Source organism: Glossina fuscipes, unplaced genomic scaffold, assembly GCF_014805625.2.
Source record: "Glossina fuscipes isolate IAEA_lab_2018 unplaced genomic scaffold, Yale_Gfus_2 0, whole genome shotgun sequence".
NCBI lineage: Eukaryota > Metazoa > Arthropoda > Insecta > Diptera > Glossinidae > Glossina > Glossina fuscipes.
Window position 1 is genome coordinate 34,866,964 of NW_023998414.1, and position 22,781 is coordinate 34,889,744.

General features: G+C 30.1%; 1 protein-coding gene and 1 long non-coding RNA gene across 2 annotated transcripts; both read left to right on the forward strand.

Moving 5' to 3' along the window:
* Nucleotides 1-323: 323 nt before the first annotated feature.
* Nucleotides 324-2,003, forward strand: LOC119635546 (probable WRKY transcription factor protein 1). Its single transcript, XM_038030395.1, has 2 exons — nt 324-456; nt 741-2,003. The coding sequence occupies exon 2, from the start codon at nt 1,118-1,120 to the stop codon at nt 1,928-1,930; it is 813 nt and encodes a 270-aa protein (XP_037886323.1). The 5' UTR covers nt 324-456; nt 741-1,117; the 3' UTR covers nt 1,931-2,003.
* Nucleotides 2,004-5,979: 3,976 nt separating this feature from the next.
* Nucleotides 5,980-7,784, forward strand: LOC119643720. The gene is made up of 2 exons (XR_005248397.1): nt 5,980-7,265; nt 7,357-7,784. It is a non-coding gene; the product is annotated as an uncharacterized LOC119643720 (long non-coding RNA).
* Nucleotides 7,785-22,781: the final 14,997 nt, after the last annotated feature.

Consider the following 22,781-nt stretch of genomic DNA (forward strand, 5'->3'; position numbering starts at 1 on the left):
AATGGCTAAAATCTTGTCAGGACCCTGCTATATGTAATTTTTATATAATGTAATTTATTTCAATTCACTGTCTTCAAGCTCACATATTTTACGAACTGATCTGATCGGACAAAATCGTTTTAGATCTGTGCCGGGATAGCAATATTGAAAGAAATAAATTTGGATCTAATATCGCTTATATTTCTGAAAGTCACCTATTTGAGCTTAAGCTCACCAAAACTACCCTAGTATAAACTACGAATTCTATAAAACATTAAAAAGTGGCAACAATTTACTTCAATCTTTCCACATTGTTTTGTGTTTTGGATTGAAGAATCTGCAGTAAATTTCACAGCTTTTAATTAAAATAATTTGTGCGTATTGATTAATTTGATAAGTTTTGTGCATTTATCTGAAATTTGATCAAAATTGTGATTGGAACTCAATAAGCAACCATCACCAGAAGCGGATTAAAAAGTGAGTACAGCAACAAAACGTATCGAGTAGGTGTAGTTATAACATCTTAGCCATATGTAAACAAAAATATGACAACTGGAAAACGTTGTCTTTAGATGAAACACACGGTTGCATTTTGCAATAATAATATATATATTTTATAATCGAAGTGATTAAATATAAATATAAGAAGTTTTTTTGATAATCAAAAATTAGAAATATTTATATTTCTTAAAGTTTTTTGTTTTGTTTTGTTTTGGTTTTTTGATATTTTAAAATTATGCTTTCGTGGAAATTTTGGACAGTTATTAACATCCCTGTTTTCAATTATGGCAATTACAGTGGAAGTGACGTTTGCGCTTTGCCATTTTCCAGTTCAAGTTGGAAATTTTTTCCATATTGATTAGTTATGTCGCTTTTATTGTTTACTCAAAGTTTTTTGTTATAAATTTTGTGCTAAAATCGTTTCGAAAAACTTTAGTTGAAATATTGATTTCAACTGTTTTTGAATTGTTATTACGTTTTGTTACATTTCGAATATCTTGAACTATAATAAATTAAGTGCAAGTGTAGAGAATAAATAGTGGAAGAAGAAGAAAAAGTGTGAAAACGGCAACAACGTCGGCGGCAGCGACGACGGCAAATAACTGCGATTGATAGGACAGTCGCAAAATAACCACAGATGTCCACGGGAGTGGGAGGCGGAGGGAGCATAACGACAGATCATCATAGCCGCTTGTATTTCCTTAACTCACCTACGGCACCGCTGTCCGCACGCGATCCCTTCCTTATCAAGCCAGAATACCTCAGCTATGAGAATCCCATGCACCATCTCTACCCGAATAATAGAGGACTCATAGACTATAATAATTATACGGTTACAGCGGCTGCAGCAGCAGTTAGCGCAGCGGCCGCTTCCTCAGCTAATAGCAACAACAGTAACGTTAATAATAACAACTCATCAGCCTCGTCCAATAATAACAATTCAGCCAATTCAGTGGCAGCCGTTGCATTAAATTTGGAAAATACTTTCCATCAGCAAGCGCAAATACAACAGCAGCACTTACAGCAAACTAACGGCCAGACTACACATCCCCTGCATCACCACTTAAGTACTGGAACCGGTCAATCCACACGCGCCCAAAAAGCCGCACGTCGCCGTAGTAACGAATCACCGGAAGCACGTCAACGTAGGCTGGAGCGTAACGCGGCTAGAATGCGTGAGAAGCGGGCCAAGGAAACGGAGGCCGAGTACCGGCTACGTCTGGCGAAAAATGCCGAAGCCAATCGTATACGGCGCCAGAACGAAACCGATGTACAAAGAACCCTAAGACTGATGAAGAATGCGGCACGTCAGCGATTGAGACGAGCCAGTGAAACGGCAGAGGAACGAAAAAAACGTCTGGCTAAGGCCGCCGAACGTATGCGTGTAGCGCGCGCCAAGCAACCGAAAGTGCCCAAGCCGCCCCTGGCGGATCGTCTCAAGGGTTACTAAAAAACAGAACGGAGCATAAATTAGAGCAAATAAGAACATAAAAATATTTAAAAACAAAAAACAAAAAAAAAAACAAAAAAAAACAAAACAAAAAAAAAAAAGGAAGAACAACCACAAATGAGGAAAAAAGCAACAGTTATTGATAAACAACCAGACACATCTAACATTAAAAACATTTACAACACAATGTCAACAAAATGCACATATACACCAATCTACCAACCAATATAATGTTTGCAAAGATAATAACAACACTAAAATTAATATTATATGGATTGTTTTTGAACGAATGAGTTACAAAAATGCATACGTGAGCAGATGAAGAATGGATAATGGAATGCTTAAGGAATCACAATTTTAAATCTCTCAAGTCAAAAATCATTTCAAACCGAAGCTGCAAGCACAGGAAAGCAAACGTTTTTTTTTTCAATCAATCTCTTTATCTTTTTAGTATTTTAGGGTCGTGCGATTAAGTTTTACTTTAAAAGGAATTATAAAAATCTGGAAAAATACATTTTAATTTAAATATCTACCTACACATTATATAGTTTTTGCTTTAAGCGGAAGAAAAATTTATCACCAAGAAAATCAAGCAACATTTTTAACAAAATCAATTATGAATGAAAAGTAGTTAAAAGAATCTTTTTTTTTGTTTTGTTTTTTTATTTATTTATTTTTTTCTTTCTAATTTTGAAAACTAAATAACTGAACTTTGATAGAAATTTAAAAACGTAGCGAACGAATTTTTATACCCAACATACTCCATGGAAGAGCAGTAAGCCTCTATTGTAATGATCGTAACACGTATATAGCCCTCTACAATGGAGACAATAGACAACATATGAAGATAATTTGGCTATGTTGACTTAAATGCTTTAAGTAGAGAACTAAAGTCAATCAAGCTGACAAATCTAACTAGAAATTAAAAAAGAGAAAAAACAAATGCATACGCAAAAGATTTCCGGTTGAAAATCACAAGAACGTTAACAAGTTAGAAAAAGAAAAGATTTTAAAAAATTAAAATAAAATAAAAAAAAACCCCAAAAGTGTCAAATCTTATAGTTTGGATAAAAATACAACAAAAAAAAAAAAAAAGCAAAATAAATTGTAAATATGAAGAGTAGTGGGTATTAAAGATTCGGCTTTTAAAATAAAATACATTTTGTTTTTTAGTTATTCAAAGCACGCTAAGTAATTAAGAACAAATGCATATTGGTGGTATTTTCAGTCATTAATTGATCGGCCCATTATGCGATTTTAAATTAATTACATAATTTTAATAGAATATTATATTAAAATTGTTCATATATTGTTTTATCACTTATTCGCAATAGCATTATTTGTCTGATGCTCAGTCTCACTTTCAAGTATTTCTTTGTTTGACCTGAGCAAAGTGTATTATTATTATCGTTTAAGACTTTGTTTTCTCTTAAATTCTTCAAAATGTCTTTTTAGTTCTTTTAGCTTCATTTCTATATAAAGAAGTCACACACAAACAAACAAACAAACACACATACTCATACAATCAATCAATCAATCAATCAATCAATCAATACAATATTCAGGAATGTGGCCATTAAGCATCGGTTTGCTTTTCCTTTCTTTTTGGTACGAACCGGCATAATGGTCCATTAGTTGTGTTAAAAACGTTTTAATTATCTTAAAGCATTTTTCTTTATTTCATTGTTTCCCTAACGAAAGTATTCACTATTATAGCTTTCTCTATCATCATATTATACAGTCAACGTCCCAGATTTCATTTAGACAATAGTTTGGGATTCTTCAACCTTTTCAATCATTTGGAATCAAAAATAAATATCAGGCATTTACCGAGTTTTAATGGAAAATGTTCCCAAGCGAATGATAAAAAATTTTAATTCTCATACCAATAACGAATCTTTGATTTATGATCGTCACTTGCGCCAGCATTAGATCCATGAAAATATGCTTCATACATAATTAAATTTTTCTTTTAGAAATGAGAATGAGAGAATTTATCATTTTGCTTATGTATATACTCTTTGATTAGCTTAAAATATTTAGGTTAACTGACTAAGTCCGTGTGTCATGCTTTCTTCAAACTTTCAGGCAACGGTGATCGGCTAAGCCGATATTTGATATAGATCAAGTTTGAAAAAAGCGAAGCAAGCACTATTTACAGGCATTTATCAATTGAAAATTTTATGAGAGACATTTGCCCAGGTCGTCTGTACGTTCGCTAAATTAATTTCTCAAATCGATGTGGCTAACATAATCCACATTCAGATCTAATGGCTATTTACCATACTTCGCTCTAAAGCGAAACGAATTATTAACAAATATTCCTTGATAATTTGGCGAGATAATATAATAAATGTTTCCATTTGATTATATGTAGGGTGTTTCAACAAAAAATATCATTTTTAAAGAGCCACTAGGTATGTGTCAAGTGGTGTGTCATCCTGCTGAACATAGACGTCATATTAACGTAAATCGTATCGTAGCATTAATTTCAGGCCAAAGAAAAAAAAGCCAATCAGCAGCATAGTTCCAATAGTATGACACGATCAGATATGCCCATTAAAAGTTTCTTTATGGTTATTTTATTTTTTTTTAACTTTACGGACTTACATATGCGACATATTTATTTTTCGTACGTAAGCCCGATATATTAAAATGATTCCTTCGCTTAAACAATAATGATGATCATGTATTTCCAGCAATCAATTGGCGAATGGATTAGAATAAACAAAAATGCCATACAATGAGAATTGAAAAAATGGCGCCTTTTATATGAAGAGACACCCTATACTAATATATTACACGGTATACAAATGCGAATTAATTAAAAATTTCAAGTATACACCCTTCGAACGAGTTTTTAATGTCTTGACTGCTCTCTAATTTCTTCCAAATCTCTGTACATACTGACCAAATTCATTAAATATCCATTCAAAACTATCTGAAGAAATTAAAACTATTTTCTCTCATTCATTTCTCTTTCTTCAAATTAATATTTATTCATTGAGTTTTTGGGTAAATCCATAGGCATTATAAAAATAATGATAATAATAATAATAATAATAATAATAATATATATTTAGCTTTAAAGAAATTTAAAGGAAAATAAGGTTTTAAATAAATTTTATAATAAATAATTAAAAAAAGTTCTCGCATTCATTACAATGATTATACATATATATCTTGATTTTAAAAATTATATTTATATTTATAAAATCTCTTATTGACTAAACATTTTCTTAACTAAATCTATCTAAATTAATCGAAAAGCTTATATTTAGCACGCAAAATTTTGTTGAAGTTTATTGAAAGTTTAATTATCACAAGAGAGAGAGAGAGAGAGAGAGAGAAACCAATAAGACGCTTCACATTCCTATATATTGTATGTGCTATGATCAAGGTGTTAATTTTAAATAATTTACAAGCTTCGAAAGCATTTCTTTATCATTTTATAGCTTTTCTTAACCTCAAATGCGAAATATTATTAAATTTTTTTGGTTTTATTTTTATTTATTTATTTATTTATTTATTTATTTATTTTTTTCGAATCACACTTATGACGCTAGAATATCAAAGTGTTTGCATTCAAATTGATTATGTTGGGACTGGGTGAAGATGGTGGTAGGACGGGAGAATCTTTGTCTTAGACATCCTGTTTTTTTTTTTTTTTTTTCTCTACGATATATGTATACAACTTTCTTACGAGCACATATGAATAAGGAAAAGTATATTTTTCGACAAAAAGGCGCTCGACGACGACGACGATAACTATAATTCTTAATATCTTAAAGTTAAGATCACCTTATATATGACTCAAAAAATAAGATAATTATTTTTTAAATTTATATTAAAAGAAGGGTAAAAAATTTCTTGCTTTGCGAGTAAAAATGCGAGTGAAAGTATATAAAAAAAAAAAAAAAAAAAATTCCATTTCAAATAAAGTCGACTCGTGATGATAGATCATAGTTCTGCACAAATTATTCTAGAACATAGTACAAACCGTGGTGGTTTTTTTTTTTTTTTTTTTTTTTTTTTTTTTTTTTTTTTTGAGGAAATCTCTTCAGAATTGTGCACATTGTCGGCATTATTGATATTATTTGATTCCCAAAAAGTCTTATTTTGTAGGTGCACTTTAATCTCAAGCAGCTAATCGGAGGAAATTAAAAAAAGCCCGTTCAGTATAGTAGGATTGGCGTAATTGCGAATGAAAAGCATTTAACCAGCTAACTGCATCGATCTCTTCGGATAATGTGCATTTAAGTTGCGTCATAATGACGAGTATACTCGTCAAATACAATTTATGCATGTAATAAGCAATTAGGTTTTATAATGGAAATATATTCACAAAATGTGACAAACACACATTCTAAAATCATTCAGAGTAATAAAATTTTATAAGAAAATCTGACTATAAAGGACGGATAGACCGATCATGACATATATATTCATTATAAACTGCTTAACCGGTTAAAATTTTAAAATTGTATTCACATCTCGGATTGTTTCTCGTCTTTGCCAGTTTGCATCCAATAGATTCAAAAATATTTGCTTTAGCTCGTCTTGACCGCTCGATAGGCTTAATTCCGCTTGCTTAGCTAACATTCTCAAATGGACATCAAGTTAGTTTCAATCAAAGTTATAAACAAAAATATTTTTTTGGCATTTGAGTATTGATTGTGTATGCGTTGATCGTGCCAAATGCCAAAGTCATAATACGTTGTCCGTTCTCCTTCAATTTCACTTATGATCGTTTATGGGTCGTTTCTTTTCGAAATATAGTTAAGCCCTGATCTATATCTTTGTATTATATATTACGATACGAATCATAATTTTTGAATCGGGTCAAGTACTTATTGATTTCTGGACTTTTCATTATGCAAAAAATATGAAATCGTATCGCATATAGTTTAATTTCATATCTATATTCGTCTATATAATCTCCTAAAAATTTCAATGTGTTTTTTTTTTTTTAGATGAGAAAAAATTCTTGATAAAATTTTTTAGTATTTCGCATTAGAGAGAATAGAATTTTAGATGAAGAAATCTCAACTTGCTTGTTATTGTACTGATCGTGAAAATTTTGATGGTATACGTTCAATATAACTCAGGATAAGCATATAAGTGAACTAAAATGTTTTCTGTTCTTGCTGGTAAAAATTCGAAAAATACGCATCGAAATATCCTTAAGATGAACATGAAACTTTTTGCTATCTTCACATCGACGGCCATAGCTGCGAAAGTGCGAAAGAAAATCTCAAATTTCAGACATCAATTTTTGAAATCGATTTAATAACAAGATTTGCGTGAAGTTACTGAACGATATCCGCCGCAAATTGTAAGTTATCATTTAAAAATATATTGAAATTTTTAGTTATATCTTTTTTTTTTTTTTATTTTTATTTTTTTTTTTTATATTTTGTTTTTAGGAAAGGGGAAAAAAAGAATATTTTAAAATCTGACTTGCGGTAATTGCCCTAAGACAACTGATGCGACTGGGAGGGTTTGCCTACAACGAACGGAGAATGCCAAATATGATTTAAACGATCGCGATGCGATGTTCATAATTAGCTTTGGGTGTTCGGTGCGTATTTTTGCGACTTTTAACATGAATAGCAGTAACGGTAAACTCTTATGGTTTGGTGATGGATATAAAAATTCCGTACTGTGTGTTCTACGCGTTTCGGTAGGTGCAATTTTGTTTGTTGTTGTTGTTGTTGTGATAATAGCTATCACTCAATAATAATTTCATATTCATTTCTTTTGCACCGATTTTTTTTTTAAGTTTTTTTACCAAAGTTCAGTTAAATCTGTCTGTTTATTTTTTTTTTTCACAAAAAATACAAAAAAAAAAAAACTAATTTTATTATGATTTTGTTAATAACGTTAAATACATAAAATAAATAAAAAAATAAAAAACAAAAAAAAAAAACAAAAAAAATTAATTAAGAGAAAACTTGAAAAAAAAAGAAAAAAAACTGTAGTTGTAGACGTAGTTAAAAGTAACATACATATGAAACAAGGTCATAAGAATATTTAAAAAAGGAAAGAAGGAAAGGAAAAATAAAAAAAAAAAAAAAAAATGATTATAACATTAGTAGTGAAGGAGGGAGGAGAAGTTACAAAATAATGTAGTAATGTATTGTAGCAGTCATATACATACATTCACACAGACACAAATATAACGTATATATATATATGTACGTATAGATGTGTATGTAAAAGCCGATATAGAGTCAGAACTTTAAGTTCACAAAGTAGAAAACAGAAGAAAGAAGAAAAGAAGTAAAGAAAAAGGAAAGTAAACTCTAATCGGTTCAAGCATAAGAAACTCATTAAGTTAAAGAAAAACAAAAAAAAAAATTTAAAAATAATAATAATGAAATTAAGAGAAAATTAAAAATCGTAAATAAATGCAACAGTAAATATTAACAGATGACAAAAATAAAAACAAAAACAAAACAGAGTATTTTTTATAATATATAAATGTATGCTTACACAATAGATATATATATATATATATATATATATATATGTTTATATATAAATATATATATATAAACAATATATACGTATGTATAGAGGGTGTACCAAACTGAATTGACATTTGGCTTTTTTTTTTTTGTTTTTTTTTTTATATATATAAAAAATTTCTTGGTTATAATAATTAACATATTCCCTTGGTCCGATAATATGGCTTACGTATCGTAGGGAATTAAATAATTTCAACCAACATACCATTATTTTGGATTCGTTATATTTACAACTAATAGTAAATATATCAAATGAAGTGAAAATAATTTTTTATTGTAAACAAAGATAATGCGATTCTCGTGGGTCATGCAAATGATGCTTCAATCAGTTTAGTATGGTACACTTCAAACAAACTGTTGCAGCGTAAGGAAAATAAAGCACACAAATACACACACACACACAGTCACACACACACACACACAGTCACACACACACACAATAGAATACTATAATGTTGTTGTCTTGCTTGTCGTCAGTCATGTAACAATCATTTTTAGGGAATCTGTTGCGTGACAAAAACAAAAAACAAAACAATACAAAATAGAAATCAATTTTGTTATTTTGAATTATTTCATGAATTGATTGATATTGTTAAATCATTTGCATATAATCCGGTAAAATGTAAACCATATTTTCGGACATAGGATTTGTTGCTATATTTGAAAGGAGCATTAAATTACAACATAATGCCTAATATGAAATATCTGATAAATGAACGGTCGACCCTGACTTCTGCTTGTATTCATTCTCTTCAATTGAAACAATATATTTTAAACATTCGCTTCATCTTGGAACACTCAAGATATATATATATATATATATATATATATATATACATTAGATATAAAAAGTAAAAAAAATGACAACAATAACAACAACAATAATAAGAACAACAACAATCTACACATGTGTATAACTGACACCTCTAAAGCATGCCCTCATTCAAAAACGCCTACAATAACAACAATAAACCTCTCAAAATCATAAAAATTATTAATTAATAATAATAATAATAATAATAATAAAGATACATAATATTTATTTATGAAAATGATGAAAACAGAATCGAACACCCTGAATGAATGACAATTTTTGGTTTTATACATCATCCGTCAGGACAGGCGAAACATGAATGACAGCAAAACTAAAACAAAAAAACATAAATCTCAACAACACCAATCGAAAAAAAAAAAGTAAAAATTTATAATAATTAATTAAAAGAAAACAAAAAAAACAATTACAATTATTTTACATAATGTAATCAACCGACGCATAAACTTTTAATTCCGCCATCAATTCCTCCTCCCCTGCCCTAATCGAACGTTTTGTGCATTCGCTGATTCAATGAAAACTCAACTCAAGAATGATTTTTTTTATGTGCTAATATCATCAATTCTGAAGAATGAATGAATTTAGCGAAACTCTTTTTCTTTCTTCATTCAATTCGAACTTGGAGCATATGGGTGATAGACAGGCAGACAGATCACTTTCACTCATTCAATCACATAATAATAGATATAAAATTTGAATTTTGCTTATAACGGCTTACAACAACTTCTCACAATTTGCCGATCGCTCATATGTGAATAATGGGCTCGATGAATCCAAACTAGTGTAATCCCAACACTTTCTCAATTATGTATGAATATGAAAGCTGAAATGGAATGAATTTGTTATGAAATTTGTAAAATGCGCAAAAAAAAAAAAAATGTTTTTTTTCGTTTTTTTCATTTTCGACTGGCCTACCGCTCTATGTCTATATGTCTAAGAATAATGCAAATTTTTTTTTTTTTTTTTTTTTTTATAAATATAACATACATGTTTTATGTATATGTTTTAATATCTAAAGAAAGTAAAGTAAAAAAGTTGTGTATGCTTGCAGAGTCAAAAATTTCTAAGGTAATAGCGTAATGTTGCTTGTGAAAAAAAGTAGATAGAAATTTCACAAACTACATATCTTGCAAAGGTTTCCAAAGTTTTTATTTTATTTTATTTTTTTTATTTTTTTTTTTTAATTAATAAGTGTACAAATAAATTCATTCCATGAAATTTATGAAATTTTCAATTGTCTTTCGCTATTTAGCGGATATTTAGCGAAATAGGCGTCGATTCATTTTGTCACATTTTCAATTCGGCAAAGGTGCTGGCAATTGCATAATTCTGAATAAGTACTAATCGCAAGGAGATTGTCCGTCTGTAAATTATCGCAGAATGCGGTATAACTTCGCCTAGCGTCCAAATTCAAAATCATTTTCTGAGTTGTTTTTGCTAAAGGGTGGACGGACGGGATTATGCAAATTTTTATCATTATAACGCAAACAAGTTTCTAACGGTTTCGTTGCTTATTGCATTTTCACTGCAAGCCTTGGCGGCATTTTCTTGCCAGATTAATTCATTTTATTAAAAACATAGCAAAACCGAGTACTTGTTAAACTGAATATACATATACACTGAAAGAAATACGCTTATAAATAACTTGAACTGACATCGTTTAACCATCAATATCTAAATTGTCTATATTTGATTTGTCGAGGAAATTGAACGCGACCGGTATGCTTTATGAAGCAACCAATTTCAGTGGAATTAATCTATTTGTACACTTGAATAATTTTCTTCTTTTTTTTTTTTTGTTCATAGCACTAGCTTAGTACAATATCGAGATGATAACTTTTGTTTTCATCATATGATCATAGTTATGAAATATTAATAATCATATCAAAGTTGCGATCTAAGCGTTTTAATCGCTTCAATCTGACCAATCGTTTTATGATTAGGAAGTGAATGAATGACTATCGAGCATTCCCTTACCTATAATTGGCGAGTAGGTGGTGTAAGATGAATTTGTCATTTTGTCTTGTTGTTGTTCAATCCGTCTGTTCGTTATCGTTGGAAAATATAAATCACATCTCTCTCTCTCTCTATCTTTCTCTTTCTTCCTATCTTTCACTTTCTCTCTCTCTCTCTGGAGGCTTATAACAGCAATACAGTCTCTTTATCTAATATCGTGTTTATATGTCCGTTTATATACAATATCGTTGTCTTCGAAATATTAAACCAGTCAGCGATTATATCTGCAGAGGAAACCCATCAATTTTGAATTAAAATCATCGAAAGGTTGCACTAAGCTTTACATAAATTGCATCCAATCAATCCATTAACTTAATACATTTGTTATCAAAGTTTTTTAAGAGTAAAAAATAATTATAGGTATTCAGTTTTTACATTAGGGTTTGTTCCTTTAGGCTGCGAATTTGTTAACATCTTGTAACCCTTGATAATATGATTTCGATATTTTCTAGTATTTTATTTCAAATATAATCAAAGGGTAACAGTTTACCCGTTCACATCCTAAGCTTTCGATGGATATTAAAAATTTGAGTAAACTGTTGAAGCGCCTAGAACATAGGACAAGAACAAGAAGCCTTTTCTTTTTTTTTTCTTATCGTTACTATGGGCGGAACTTTGAAAATATCGCTTAACAGATTCACATTTGCAGCAATGTGATGGAATTAAATCTCATCCGCTCTTATATCGTTTGTAATGCAATATATATATATATATATATATATATTTTTTTTTTTTTTTTTTTTTCAGGAGAAAGGAATTCCTATCGGTATTAACAACTGATTTCATAATGTTAGAGAATGATTCATAATTTAGCGAGGGCTGTGTGGTAAAGAGAGATAAAAAAAATCAAATTTAAATAAAAAAAAAAAGCAAAAAATTTAATTCAATTAACACCATACGTACGTTTCCAACGATCGTTAGAAAATTTATTGCATTTTTTTTTTTTTTTTTTTTTTTTTTGTAAATCATAATCGAAAAAAATCAATAAAAGCCAGAGAAGAAATTCCATACTACACAGCCACATAATAATTTTAATGCCAGTTTTAAGCATATTTATAGATAAATTGCACTAAGAATCTATTCTAAATTATATTATCATGACAAATGTAATAAAAGTGCATTTAAGAAATAAAAACAAATAAGATAACTATATTCGGACGCGATCTCATCTTTTCTATCATCATCACCGTCATCCTAAGAAAGATGCAGAACAAACGAAAAAAAAAAAAACAGAAATTTTCATATTCTACATTGTTGCGTGGGCGTGGCTGTTTTTTTTTTTTTTTTTTTCATTTTTGATTATCTGTATCATGTGACTCTTGTAGCTTATGGATAAAAAAAATATCTTCTATCTATATAACTACTTTCCGAGCGTTTTGTACTTAATATCCATATCGACGGGATTGTGAAGATGAAATTAGACTGTTATGTCGTGACATCTGCGATATTTAATTTAGAATAGAACACACGTAGGTTGTCGTAAAAAAAAAAACAAAAAAAAAACATAAAATAAAATAAGAATTTGATGACTTATATGTGAGCTTGACCGATTTTTTGTTTTCATTTTTGTACAGGATTGCGCTGCAGGACAATTCATCGACTGTAAATGCAAATTTTTATTATTGCATTCTCGATGGTTCCTAAGGGAAAAGCACAAAAAAAAAAAAAAAAAATACGAACAAAAGAGCTATGTCTCAAATTATGTCGTACTGTGGTTGTGTCCCAGATTTCAATACCAACACAGCACAGCTCAAGAACCTCCAATATTCCTGCTGAATTTCAAGAGTCAAATTAAATTAAATTTTTGCGACCAAGAGAATGTTTACCACAGGCAATGCACAGACAGGCCGACGGACGTGCTTAAATTGATTTAGCATTTTATGGCGACTAAGAATATATACGCTTTATGGGGTCTGTGTGAAGCTCTCTTCGATCAAGCTAATGTTTACCATAGACAGACGGATCGTTTTAGAATTTGTTGCTTCCTTCCACCAAAAAAAAAAAAAAACAAGTACCACAGACACTACACAGACAGAGGGACAGACATACATGCTTAAATCGATTTATAATTTAATGCCAATCAAAAATGTATATGTCGTTTATGAAATCTCTGAAGCTTACTTCGATCATGTCAAAGTTTACCATAGGCACTTAACAGGCGGACAAACAGATAGTGGGATGTACTCAGAACCGTCCTTCTGGGTATTGCAAATGTTTTAACAAAATGAACATAACCCCTCCTCTTCCACCGGGAATGGGTATAACAACAATAATAATAATAATCATAATAATTATTGGAACAGAAAAGTCCGAGACGACAACTCATAGATAATAATCTTATCCGTATTGTATGTGCAAAGGTTTCTTCTTTTTTATGCAGCCATAAGATTGAGGTTAGAAATAAAGGATCGTGTTCAATCATTTGTATCAGGATTCGAATGAGAAATCTATTACCCGTTGAATTTTCGATAATGGGTAGAACGCAGCTCATAGGTAAATGTAAATCCTTTATCGTCTCCGGTGGCGTCATTTCATGTCGTTTAAGTTATTTGAGAGTTTTTGTGCCCATAATTCAAGTCCGCAAGTTGCGACAATACTTATGCGAATTATTTTTTCTTTTTATTGTGAATACGATTAATCACGATGGGTTCAATCTGACAACATTTTTCCTTAAATTTTAGAAATTATTGATTTTTTTTTTTTCGCAAGCAGAGCGGACTTTACACCTACTAACGAAAAAAATTTCATCATAATTAAAATTTAATTTATATGCGACGATATACATCTCCTTCCAATTTCCTTTCATATTCTTACAAATTTTGAAGCTTAACTTTATGCCATAAATGTTCTGTTTTATGAACAATTATCGTATCATTCCATTTATAACGGTATTAACAAATATGCCCTTATTAAAGATCTTATCAGATATTTCGTTAAAAAAAAAAAAAAAAAATTCTAAATTAATATGTGTCTGTCCGTACGTCCATCCATTTATAATTGAAATTCTTCATTTTCAATCGTATGAAATTTAAAAAAAAAAAAATGTAATTTTTTATATATATAAGAATTTAAATGATTCAATTATCACTATTTAATAAATAAATAACTTCTTCCACATACCCGGCCATAGATCATGATCGTCCAGCATTGATCGCATTTCGTATTGCCGATACGTAATTGTTAATAAATGTCCGTATTAAGAAGTTGACGTTTGAAAATCCGATGACGCTTTTATTGCGTAATGTATGTTAAATAAAAATATGTTGTTCTGCCTGATATAGTATTTTCTTTCAATACATATACATATACATACAAACAAAAAATTTCCCTAACATTTACGAAACACAAAAATAAAACAAAAACAATCAAAAATTATATATTTTTCAAAAGATCCTTCGCCACATAATAGCATTGAAATGCTATTGAATACACGTTGCATACACATTCATACATGTGCACATATATATATATATATATAGACATAAACGACACCCACACACATATACATTGCATATATATGTATCAATCAATATTTTCATAAAACTTTTTTCAAATATAATTTTAAAAATTTTCAATTTTTATCTTTCTTTTTTATAAATATTAGTCAAAATTTTAAATAGAAAACAATATTAACTTTATTGAAAACATATTATGATGCATATTTTTTTATTTACACTAGATCATTTATTAGATATATATATATTTACTTATATACATATGTATATATATATATTTATTTATATATATGTATATATATATATATATATATATATTTATTTTTTTCTTTTATCTTTTTTTTTTCACTTTCGATTTTCTAACACTCATAAGTATATGTAGTAATTGTATTAAAAAAAAAAAAAACAAAAAAAAACAAAAAAAAATATATAAGAGAATATAATATTAAAATAATAATAATAATAATAATAATAATAATAACAAACCGTAATGTAACTGTACACACTCTAAAATAACAGAATAAAGTTGCATTCACATTTTTAATGATGACTGGCGCCTAACTGGCCAATGATTTATCAATTTTTATACACCAAACCGCTTGTGGTACACGGTATATTAAGTTAATGCGCACATATGTAACACCCAGAAAGACTTAAGATAGACAGAACCATCTTTTATTATACCAATCCAAATCAGAATGATTTTCTAAATCAATCTAAGCCCGTCTATCTGTCCGATGTCTTATGCCTGATGTCTGTCCATTAATGTGGCAATTTTTGAGATATTTTAATGAAATTTAGTATACAGACAGACAGACGTACTTCGACCCAAGCATGAACGTTATTGAAAATGGTTTGGAATTGCAAATTTTCAAAATTTCACGACAAACGTTTATATGATAAAAATGCCGAATTTTCAATATTTCAAGAACAGAGTTAGCTCATAATAGTAAATTTACAAAGAAATCTACCTTACCGAGTTTGGCACACGTAGGTCTATTTTTTGGATACCACCGAACATAAGGGTATTAATCAAACGTAACCCTTTATAAGTCAAAAAAGTCTAATTGTTAATCTTTTTATGGTGAAAATATGTTTATATATAGTAATTAAATAAAAAAATGATATGAACCTAATTTGAAACACATGGGTCTTGGGTTTCTTGGCCCCACTTCGTATAGAATATCTCATGAGTAGTAAGGCCTTCGGAAAAAGGGTTTAATATTTTAGAGTTTAAGCAAAAAAAAAAAAAAAATTAATTGTAGTAAGTTTGGATCAAAAAGGTCTTTTTTTTTTGGATCCAAACATATATATAGGGCATTCAAAAACGGCAAACTCTTATATGAAGAGAAAATCGAACCTTTCAATATGTGGGGGGGTGCTATAACGATTATGGCTTTGCGTGAATATAATGTGTACTTTTTGATGTATTTGATGTACTAAGCGAACTGATGTAAGGTATGCAATGGTCGACGTTGCCCGACTGTAATATTCTTCTTCTTTTTTTTTATGCTGTCCATGTAACGAATAATACGAGAAACAATTAATTTCGAACAAAGAAAAATGTGTGAAAATCGCAAAAAAAAGACTAAAGATTTTATAATATTGTGTGGGCGTGGCTGATTTTTTGCTGTTTTTCTAAATGTAGGTTATAAGTAATGATACAAAAAAAATTGGAAAAATCAAACATATTCTCAGCCTTTGTTGGATTTTAGGCGTGTCCCGTAACGGATTTATATCATTTTCATATTCTTTTGCAAATTCGTAGACGACATCTGCACTTGAACGAACGGAAGAGAAATGTTTGCTACAGACACTACATACAGACAGACAGATATATGAACAATATGAGTATCCTTCGACGATGGGTATAAAAACAAAACGATCTTTTACTGTGGCCGCTGCTCACTTATTTCGATTGTTTTTAGATTAATTGCCAACGTTATGTGCGTATGTAGAAGTAAATGCATCCTATATGCGAAATATAAGAGCAACAAGGAGAAAATAGCGTATCTAACAAAAAAATCTGCCATATATAAGCTACTCCTACATTATTAGAGCACTGCTAATCAAATCTCGATTTTACCGCCACCGCCGAAGGATCGCAATATATTGGATTTGCCTTTCGGTTTTTAAAACAAAAAATCAGGTAATTTCCATATATATTATTAATCAGATAATTATACAAATTAACAATAATAGTAATACAGATGTGATAGTAGGTGATTTTAAATGTCCTAAGAGGGTCCACTAATTAACATTTTGGAGAAACTAAGTCATTTAAAGGGAATGAAAAATTAAATGCGAAAATTATATCTGGCCGCAATCGAATCTTTGGTACTCACCATCTTTTTTACCAAAAGAAGTCAAGAACTTTATAGTCGACCAACTTCATCAGTTAAATACCCAGCAAAAAACACTTCACTTCATACCGCTAACCATAACGCCTTACATCTATACCCTACACCACTTGTGGCACCGAATATATTAAGTTTGTGCGCACCCAGAAAAATTTAAGATAGCCTAATATTTTATTATACGGATCCATTGAGAAAATGATTTTAAACTTGTCTGTCCGTCTGTCCATACATTTTTGTGTTGTATTGAAAATGATTCGGATCCGTCGACTTTTTCGAAAAAAAATGACAATCCTCAAAATTTGTCACAAAGCGCTCCGTCTAAAGTGTAATTGTTAAAATTTTTTCGTTATAGTAATTTGACCTAAAAATTAAGGGAATCAAATTTGAACCACATGGGTCTATTTCATGAATTCCTCGCCATATAAAATGTTTCAGAAAAAAAAATTAATTTTTAATATATTATGATGAAAATTGACCCGTAGTAGCGATTTAGCAAAAATATTAACGATAGGGAATTTGGATAATATAGGTCTACTTTTGAGACCTTCTCATTTATAGACCTTATCATGAAAAGCAAGATTCCATATGAAGGGAATGTCTTTTTTTATCACGGAAACTGAAAAATAATAAGATCTTTAGAAAGTGAATTAAGTTTACTGAATTTGGATCTGTCATGTTTTGCTTTGGAAATTCTCCAATATGCGGTCTTTCATGAAAGCTATGCCTTTGCATAAAAATACTGTGTAATCTTTGGTGTATTATTACCCAAACAAATAAATGTACTAAGCAAATTGATATATTGTACGTCGGGTATCTAACGGTCGGCCTTGCTCGTTTAGAGAAATTCTTGCTTGCTTATATGTTTTGTTATTGTATCGGTGAAATTTGATTCACTGAAGTATAAATACATTTTTTGACTCAAAACTGTTGACTGTCTACTGTTGACTGACTGGCTCGCAGAAGAAGAAGAAGAAGAATCAGTCATATTTTCGCTTAGAATTGATACTATAGATGTTGATGGCATTTACCTTCAGCGCGGTGGCTGCATTTGCCACAAATTTTGTGAACCAAAGCTTCTGCTTCTCGATTTATTTATTTATTTATATATACATATATGTACATGTCTAATTGACGTAAGACCTTGAATTCGTTTTGCTTGCTCATCTATCTGTTTAAGTGTACTTTGTTGACGAATATATATATGTATATATGTATGTTATTAACGATGACCACAGTGCGAGTTTACAAGTTAGTAGGAACGTTATCCTTACAGTTATGTTTACAATAGGCAAAAATCAAAACTCTGAACAATTATCTTCAGCTTGAAGCAAAAATTTATTAATTCAAAAATGAGGGTAATATCTCTACAACCACAATCACAAATGATAAAAATCTACACAGTTTACAATCCATAATAAATATTGATCTAAAATTGAATACAAACATTTCGTAATGTCATTTCGAAACTTCACGTAGAAAATGACTCTTGTTATCTAGCTGATGCATCGACAATTTGAAAATATCCGTTGGCAATTTTTACATTAATTTGAAATGATAACCATCACAGATTCGATCCAAGGTGTGTGAATATAACTCGTTCTCTTTATACCATGTACCAATTGTGGTACAGGGTATATTAAGTTAATGCGGTCGTATGTACCTCGCAGAAGGGGTTAAGATAGACCCACCTTTTATTACACCGATCGATTTTGAATCATAACCTGTATTGATCTAAGCCTGTCTGTCCGTCTGTCTGTCTGACGTGTGTCCATGTACATTTGTGTTCAAGCTACAAATCGCAATTCTTGAGATATTTCGATGACGTTTCGTACAGTAAAGCATTATAGCCCAAGAACGAACGCCATTGAAAATGGTTGGAATCGGTCTGCTTTTTCGACCACTTCCCATATAACACTTTTTTGTGAAAAATCATTAAGTGAAAAAAAGTTGTAATTTTCAAAATTTCTTAGCAAAAATGGCTAAGTGGGAGTATTTCGTCAATTGATATGAAAGCTTTGGACCGGCTGGGGCAATTTTGGAACGCCCTCTCATATAAAGAAAACTAAAGTTTATACGACATAAACGTGTAATTTTCAATGCTTCATGATGAGAATTATATCGTAACAGTAACTTAACGTAAAAAGATCAGCTGTAACCAGTTTGGACCATCTCAGGTTATTTTTCGGATCCTACCCTAACAAAGATTTTTATGAAAATTGATCCTTTGTAGAGCAGAAAAGTCTAAGTTTTAATATGCGGTGATAAAATTGAAGTGGTCGTTGTAGGCGTGTCTTCGGAAAGGTTTAAATCACTTTCAAATTCTTTTGTAAATTTGTAGGCGAAATTTGATAAACGTACTTGAACGCATAAATAATACGAAAGTTGAAGTGTGTTACTCTCCAGGTTTGTTATTATTACTGCGTGCTATATATACCGTAGCAGACATGTAGTTTATCTATGATGGGAAATTTATATATAAGTAATCCTATCTTGTTTGCTTTACTGCAACGCTTAACATTACATTGCACGTTATGCTTGTATTGAGAAATTGAGTTAATTTCTTTTATAAATATGTATTTATTACAAGTAAGTAATCAAATAACAAGCTGAATATGATGACTTTCTTTCTCGTTCCGTTCTTCAACACATATCTTAATAGCAACATGTTCTTAATTAAGGCGAAAGACTCTATGCCACGGTTACTATTTCAAAAGTATGTCTACAAAAATCTCTATCTCTCTCTCTCTCTTTTCTCTCTCTCTTTTCTCTCTCTCTTCTCTCTCTCTCTCCCTCTCTCTCCCTCTCTCTCTTCTCTTCTCTCTCCCCCGTTCTCTCCATCTATCTATCTATCCATCTCTCTAAGATTTTTCTTCAATCACCCCGTCACATGTGAGAGTCAACTCAAATGGATCGAGACTTCACCAATTTTTGTTAAAAACTTGGGATGCAATCACGTATAAAAAATTTATACAATTACCAACACAATGTTGCGAAATCTTATAAAAATATTTTTGCAAATGTGCTAAATGAAGAAATCTTCGGTCTATTTAACCAATATCACGCAAAGGTCATGTGTTGGATGAACATATTTATACCTTATGCCGTTTGCGGCACTGAATATATTAAGTTTGTGCGGATGTACGTAACACCCAGAAGGACTTGAGATAGACCCAACTTCTGTTATACGGATCGATTGGAAAAATGATTTTAAGCTTGTTTGGCTGTCTGCCCGGCTCACCGTCGATATTTGCCGTATATGTATTTGTATTCAATGTACAGTTAACAATTTTTGAAATATTTTGTTTTGGCCCAGAGTCGAACAGTAATAAAAATGGTTCGTATCGACTTTTTCGACCACTCTCCATATGCGGCCTGATTTTGAAAATTCGTTACATAGGAAAAACTCGCTGCATTGATACGAACAATTTGGTTTGTCTAGGAAAATTTTTTGAATGCCATCTCATACAACCGTTTCCTACGAAAATTGAGTCTTTATTTGGTGAAAAGGTATAATATTTAATATTTCACGATGAAAATTACTTCATAATAATAAATTACCAAAGAAATCAACCTTACCGAATTTGGACAATGTAGGTCTATTTGTTTAACACCAGCGCTTATAAGGATTCTCAGGAAATATGAGCACTTTTATAATAAAAATTTATTCACAATAATAATTTGGTATAAAAATTAAATGGACCAAATTTGAGCCGTACAGGTCTATTTCTTGCCTCCTAGTCCATATAAAATTTTTCATGAATAGTACTCTCTTCAGAACAAAATTTAATTTTTTAATATATTTTGATGAAAATTGACGTATAATAGCAATTTAGCAAAAAAAATAAACGACAGGGAATTTGGATAACATAGGTCGATTTTTGAGACCTTAACATTTATAGGGGTTTTACTAAATTGGAACAGTCATGTATTACTTCGGGAATTCTCCATAATACGGGCTTTCATGCAAGCTATGTCTTTGCATAAAAATAATGTGTAATCTTTGGTGTATTATTACCCAAACATATAAATATTATAGGCAAATTGATGTAGGCCGCCTAAAGATCGGCCTTGCTCAATTCTAATAATCGCGCTTGCCTTTATATGTAGCATTTTTATTTATTTATAGGAAATATTTCAGTTTTTACTTGTTGTTATTATATAATTATGTTTGCAGTTGCGTGAATGCTGCCATAGATAAAATATAGATACTAGTCTCTCTGAATAGTCATAAACATCTGAAATTTGCTTGAGCGTCCGAAACGTGAGCAGAATGTTTGAACAATAATTATGCTTTCACTTTGTTTGCGCTTGCACTTAATTCTCATTCTCTTTATCTCTTTTTGCCAAAGAAATACTTATAGATTTATTGTGCAGACTCATTTACAGGAAGTTTTCATTAAAGCAGCATTAGCTTAACCGAGAATCAATGAATTTTTATACATATTTTAATTGAATTATATATATTGTCTGGAAATGGCTTTACATATAAATATTATAATTTGTAAATTCAGTATTTTTTCGGAGTACGTACATCCATGCCCGCACCAAATGTTAAATTGACCTTGTTCGATATTTGCGCCAACTTAATAATAGATCCATATTTGCTACATTTATACATGTTATACACTCTACCAATATTGACATAAAAGATGTGCATGTATTGACAGATAAACGGAATAAAAAATATTCTATAGTTTGCATAAATAGAAAAGATCTGAATTAACCACCAACGGTTGACAATGACTAATGACCCATATGATCTAATTGTACATGCTTTATGTTTCGTGCGTTAAAAAAAAAAAAAAAAAAAAAAAAAAAACAAAATTAAAAGAATTTTATCAACATTAATAAGAAAAAAATGTAATGTACCTAAAATAAAAAAAAAACTGTAGAATATAATTTTGTTCCGTTTCCTTTATACTATAAACAAAGAACAGCTGGAGAAATTAAATTTTGTACCATTTTCCATAACGTTGGTACAAAAAACAGCTGAATTACAAAATTTTGTCTCTAGATCTTATACATTTGTAAAATGACGATTTTTACCATGCAATTACAATAGAACGGTCTATTTATTATGTTATTTCATTTCTCTGTTATGCGTACAGACGGCGCCATTTTTATTTTAAGCGCGAGCATATGTACTATGCTGTAGTTATGTAATAGGATGCTAAAGCTAATAGTGATATCAAATAAAATAAAATAAAAAATCGCCAAAAATTATTACAATTATATATAATATTATATTCGGTTGTTTTTACTTAAAAATAAAAGCCAAGCGAATATTTTCTTTATTAAAAAAAAAAAAAAATCCGAAGATAATTTCATTTTTAATTTTATACCTAATGTCAACGAACTGTGTATAGACCTTTATTAATTTTCCCCGTTCTCCTTTATAGTTCCATTCTACAAACTTTTGAATGACGGAATGAAGATTTTGTCCTAAACAAATTTTCAAAAATTCTTTTTGATCAAAAGATTGTATTTTATTTCAACTTTTAAATTAAACTCACGTCAACGTTATTTCCATATTTTATACCCTCAACAAAAAAAAAAGCCTACATATATATTATATTTTGTAATGATATTTGGTTAAAGACTCGAGAAGATATATGAAAGTAAATTTTCATTCTTTAATAATTCAATATTATTAAATAT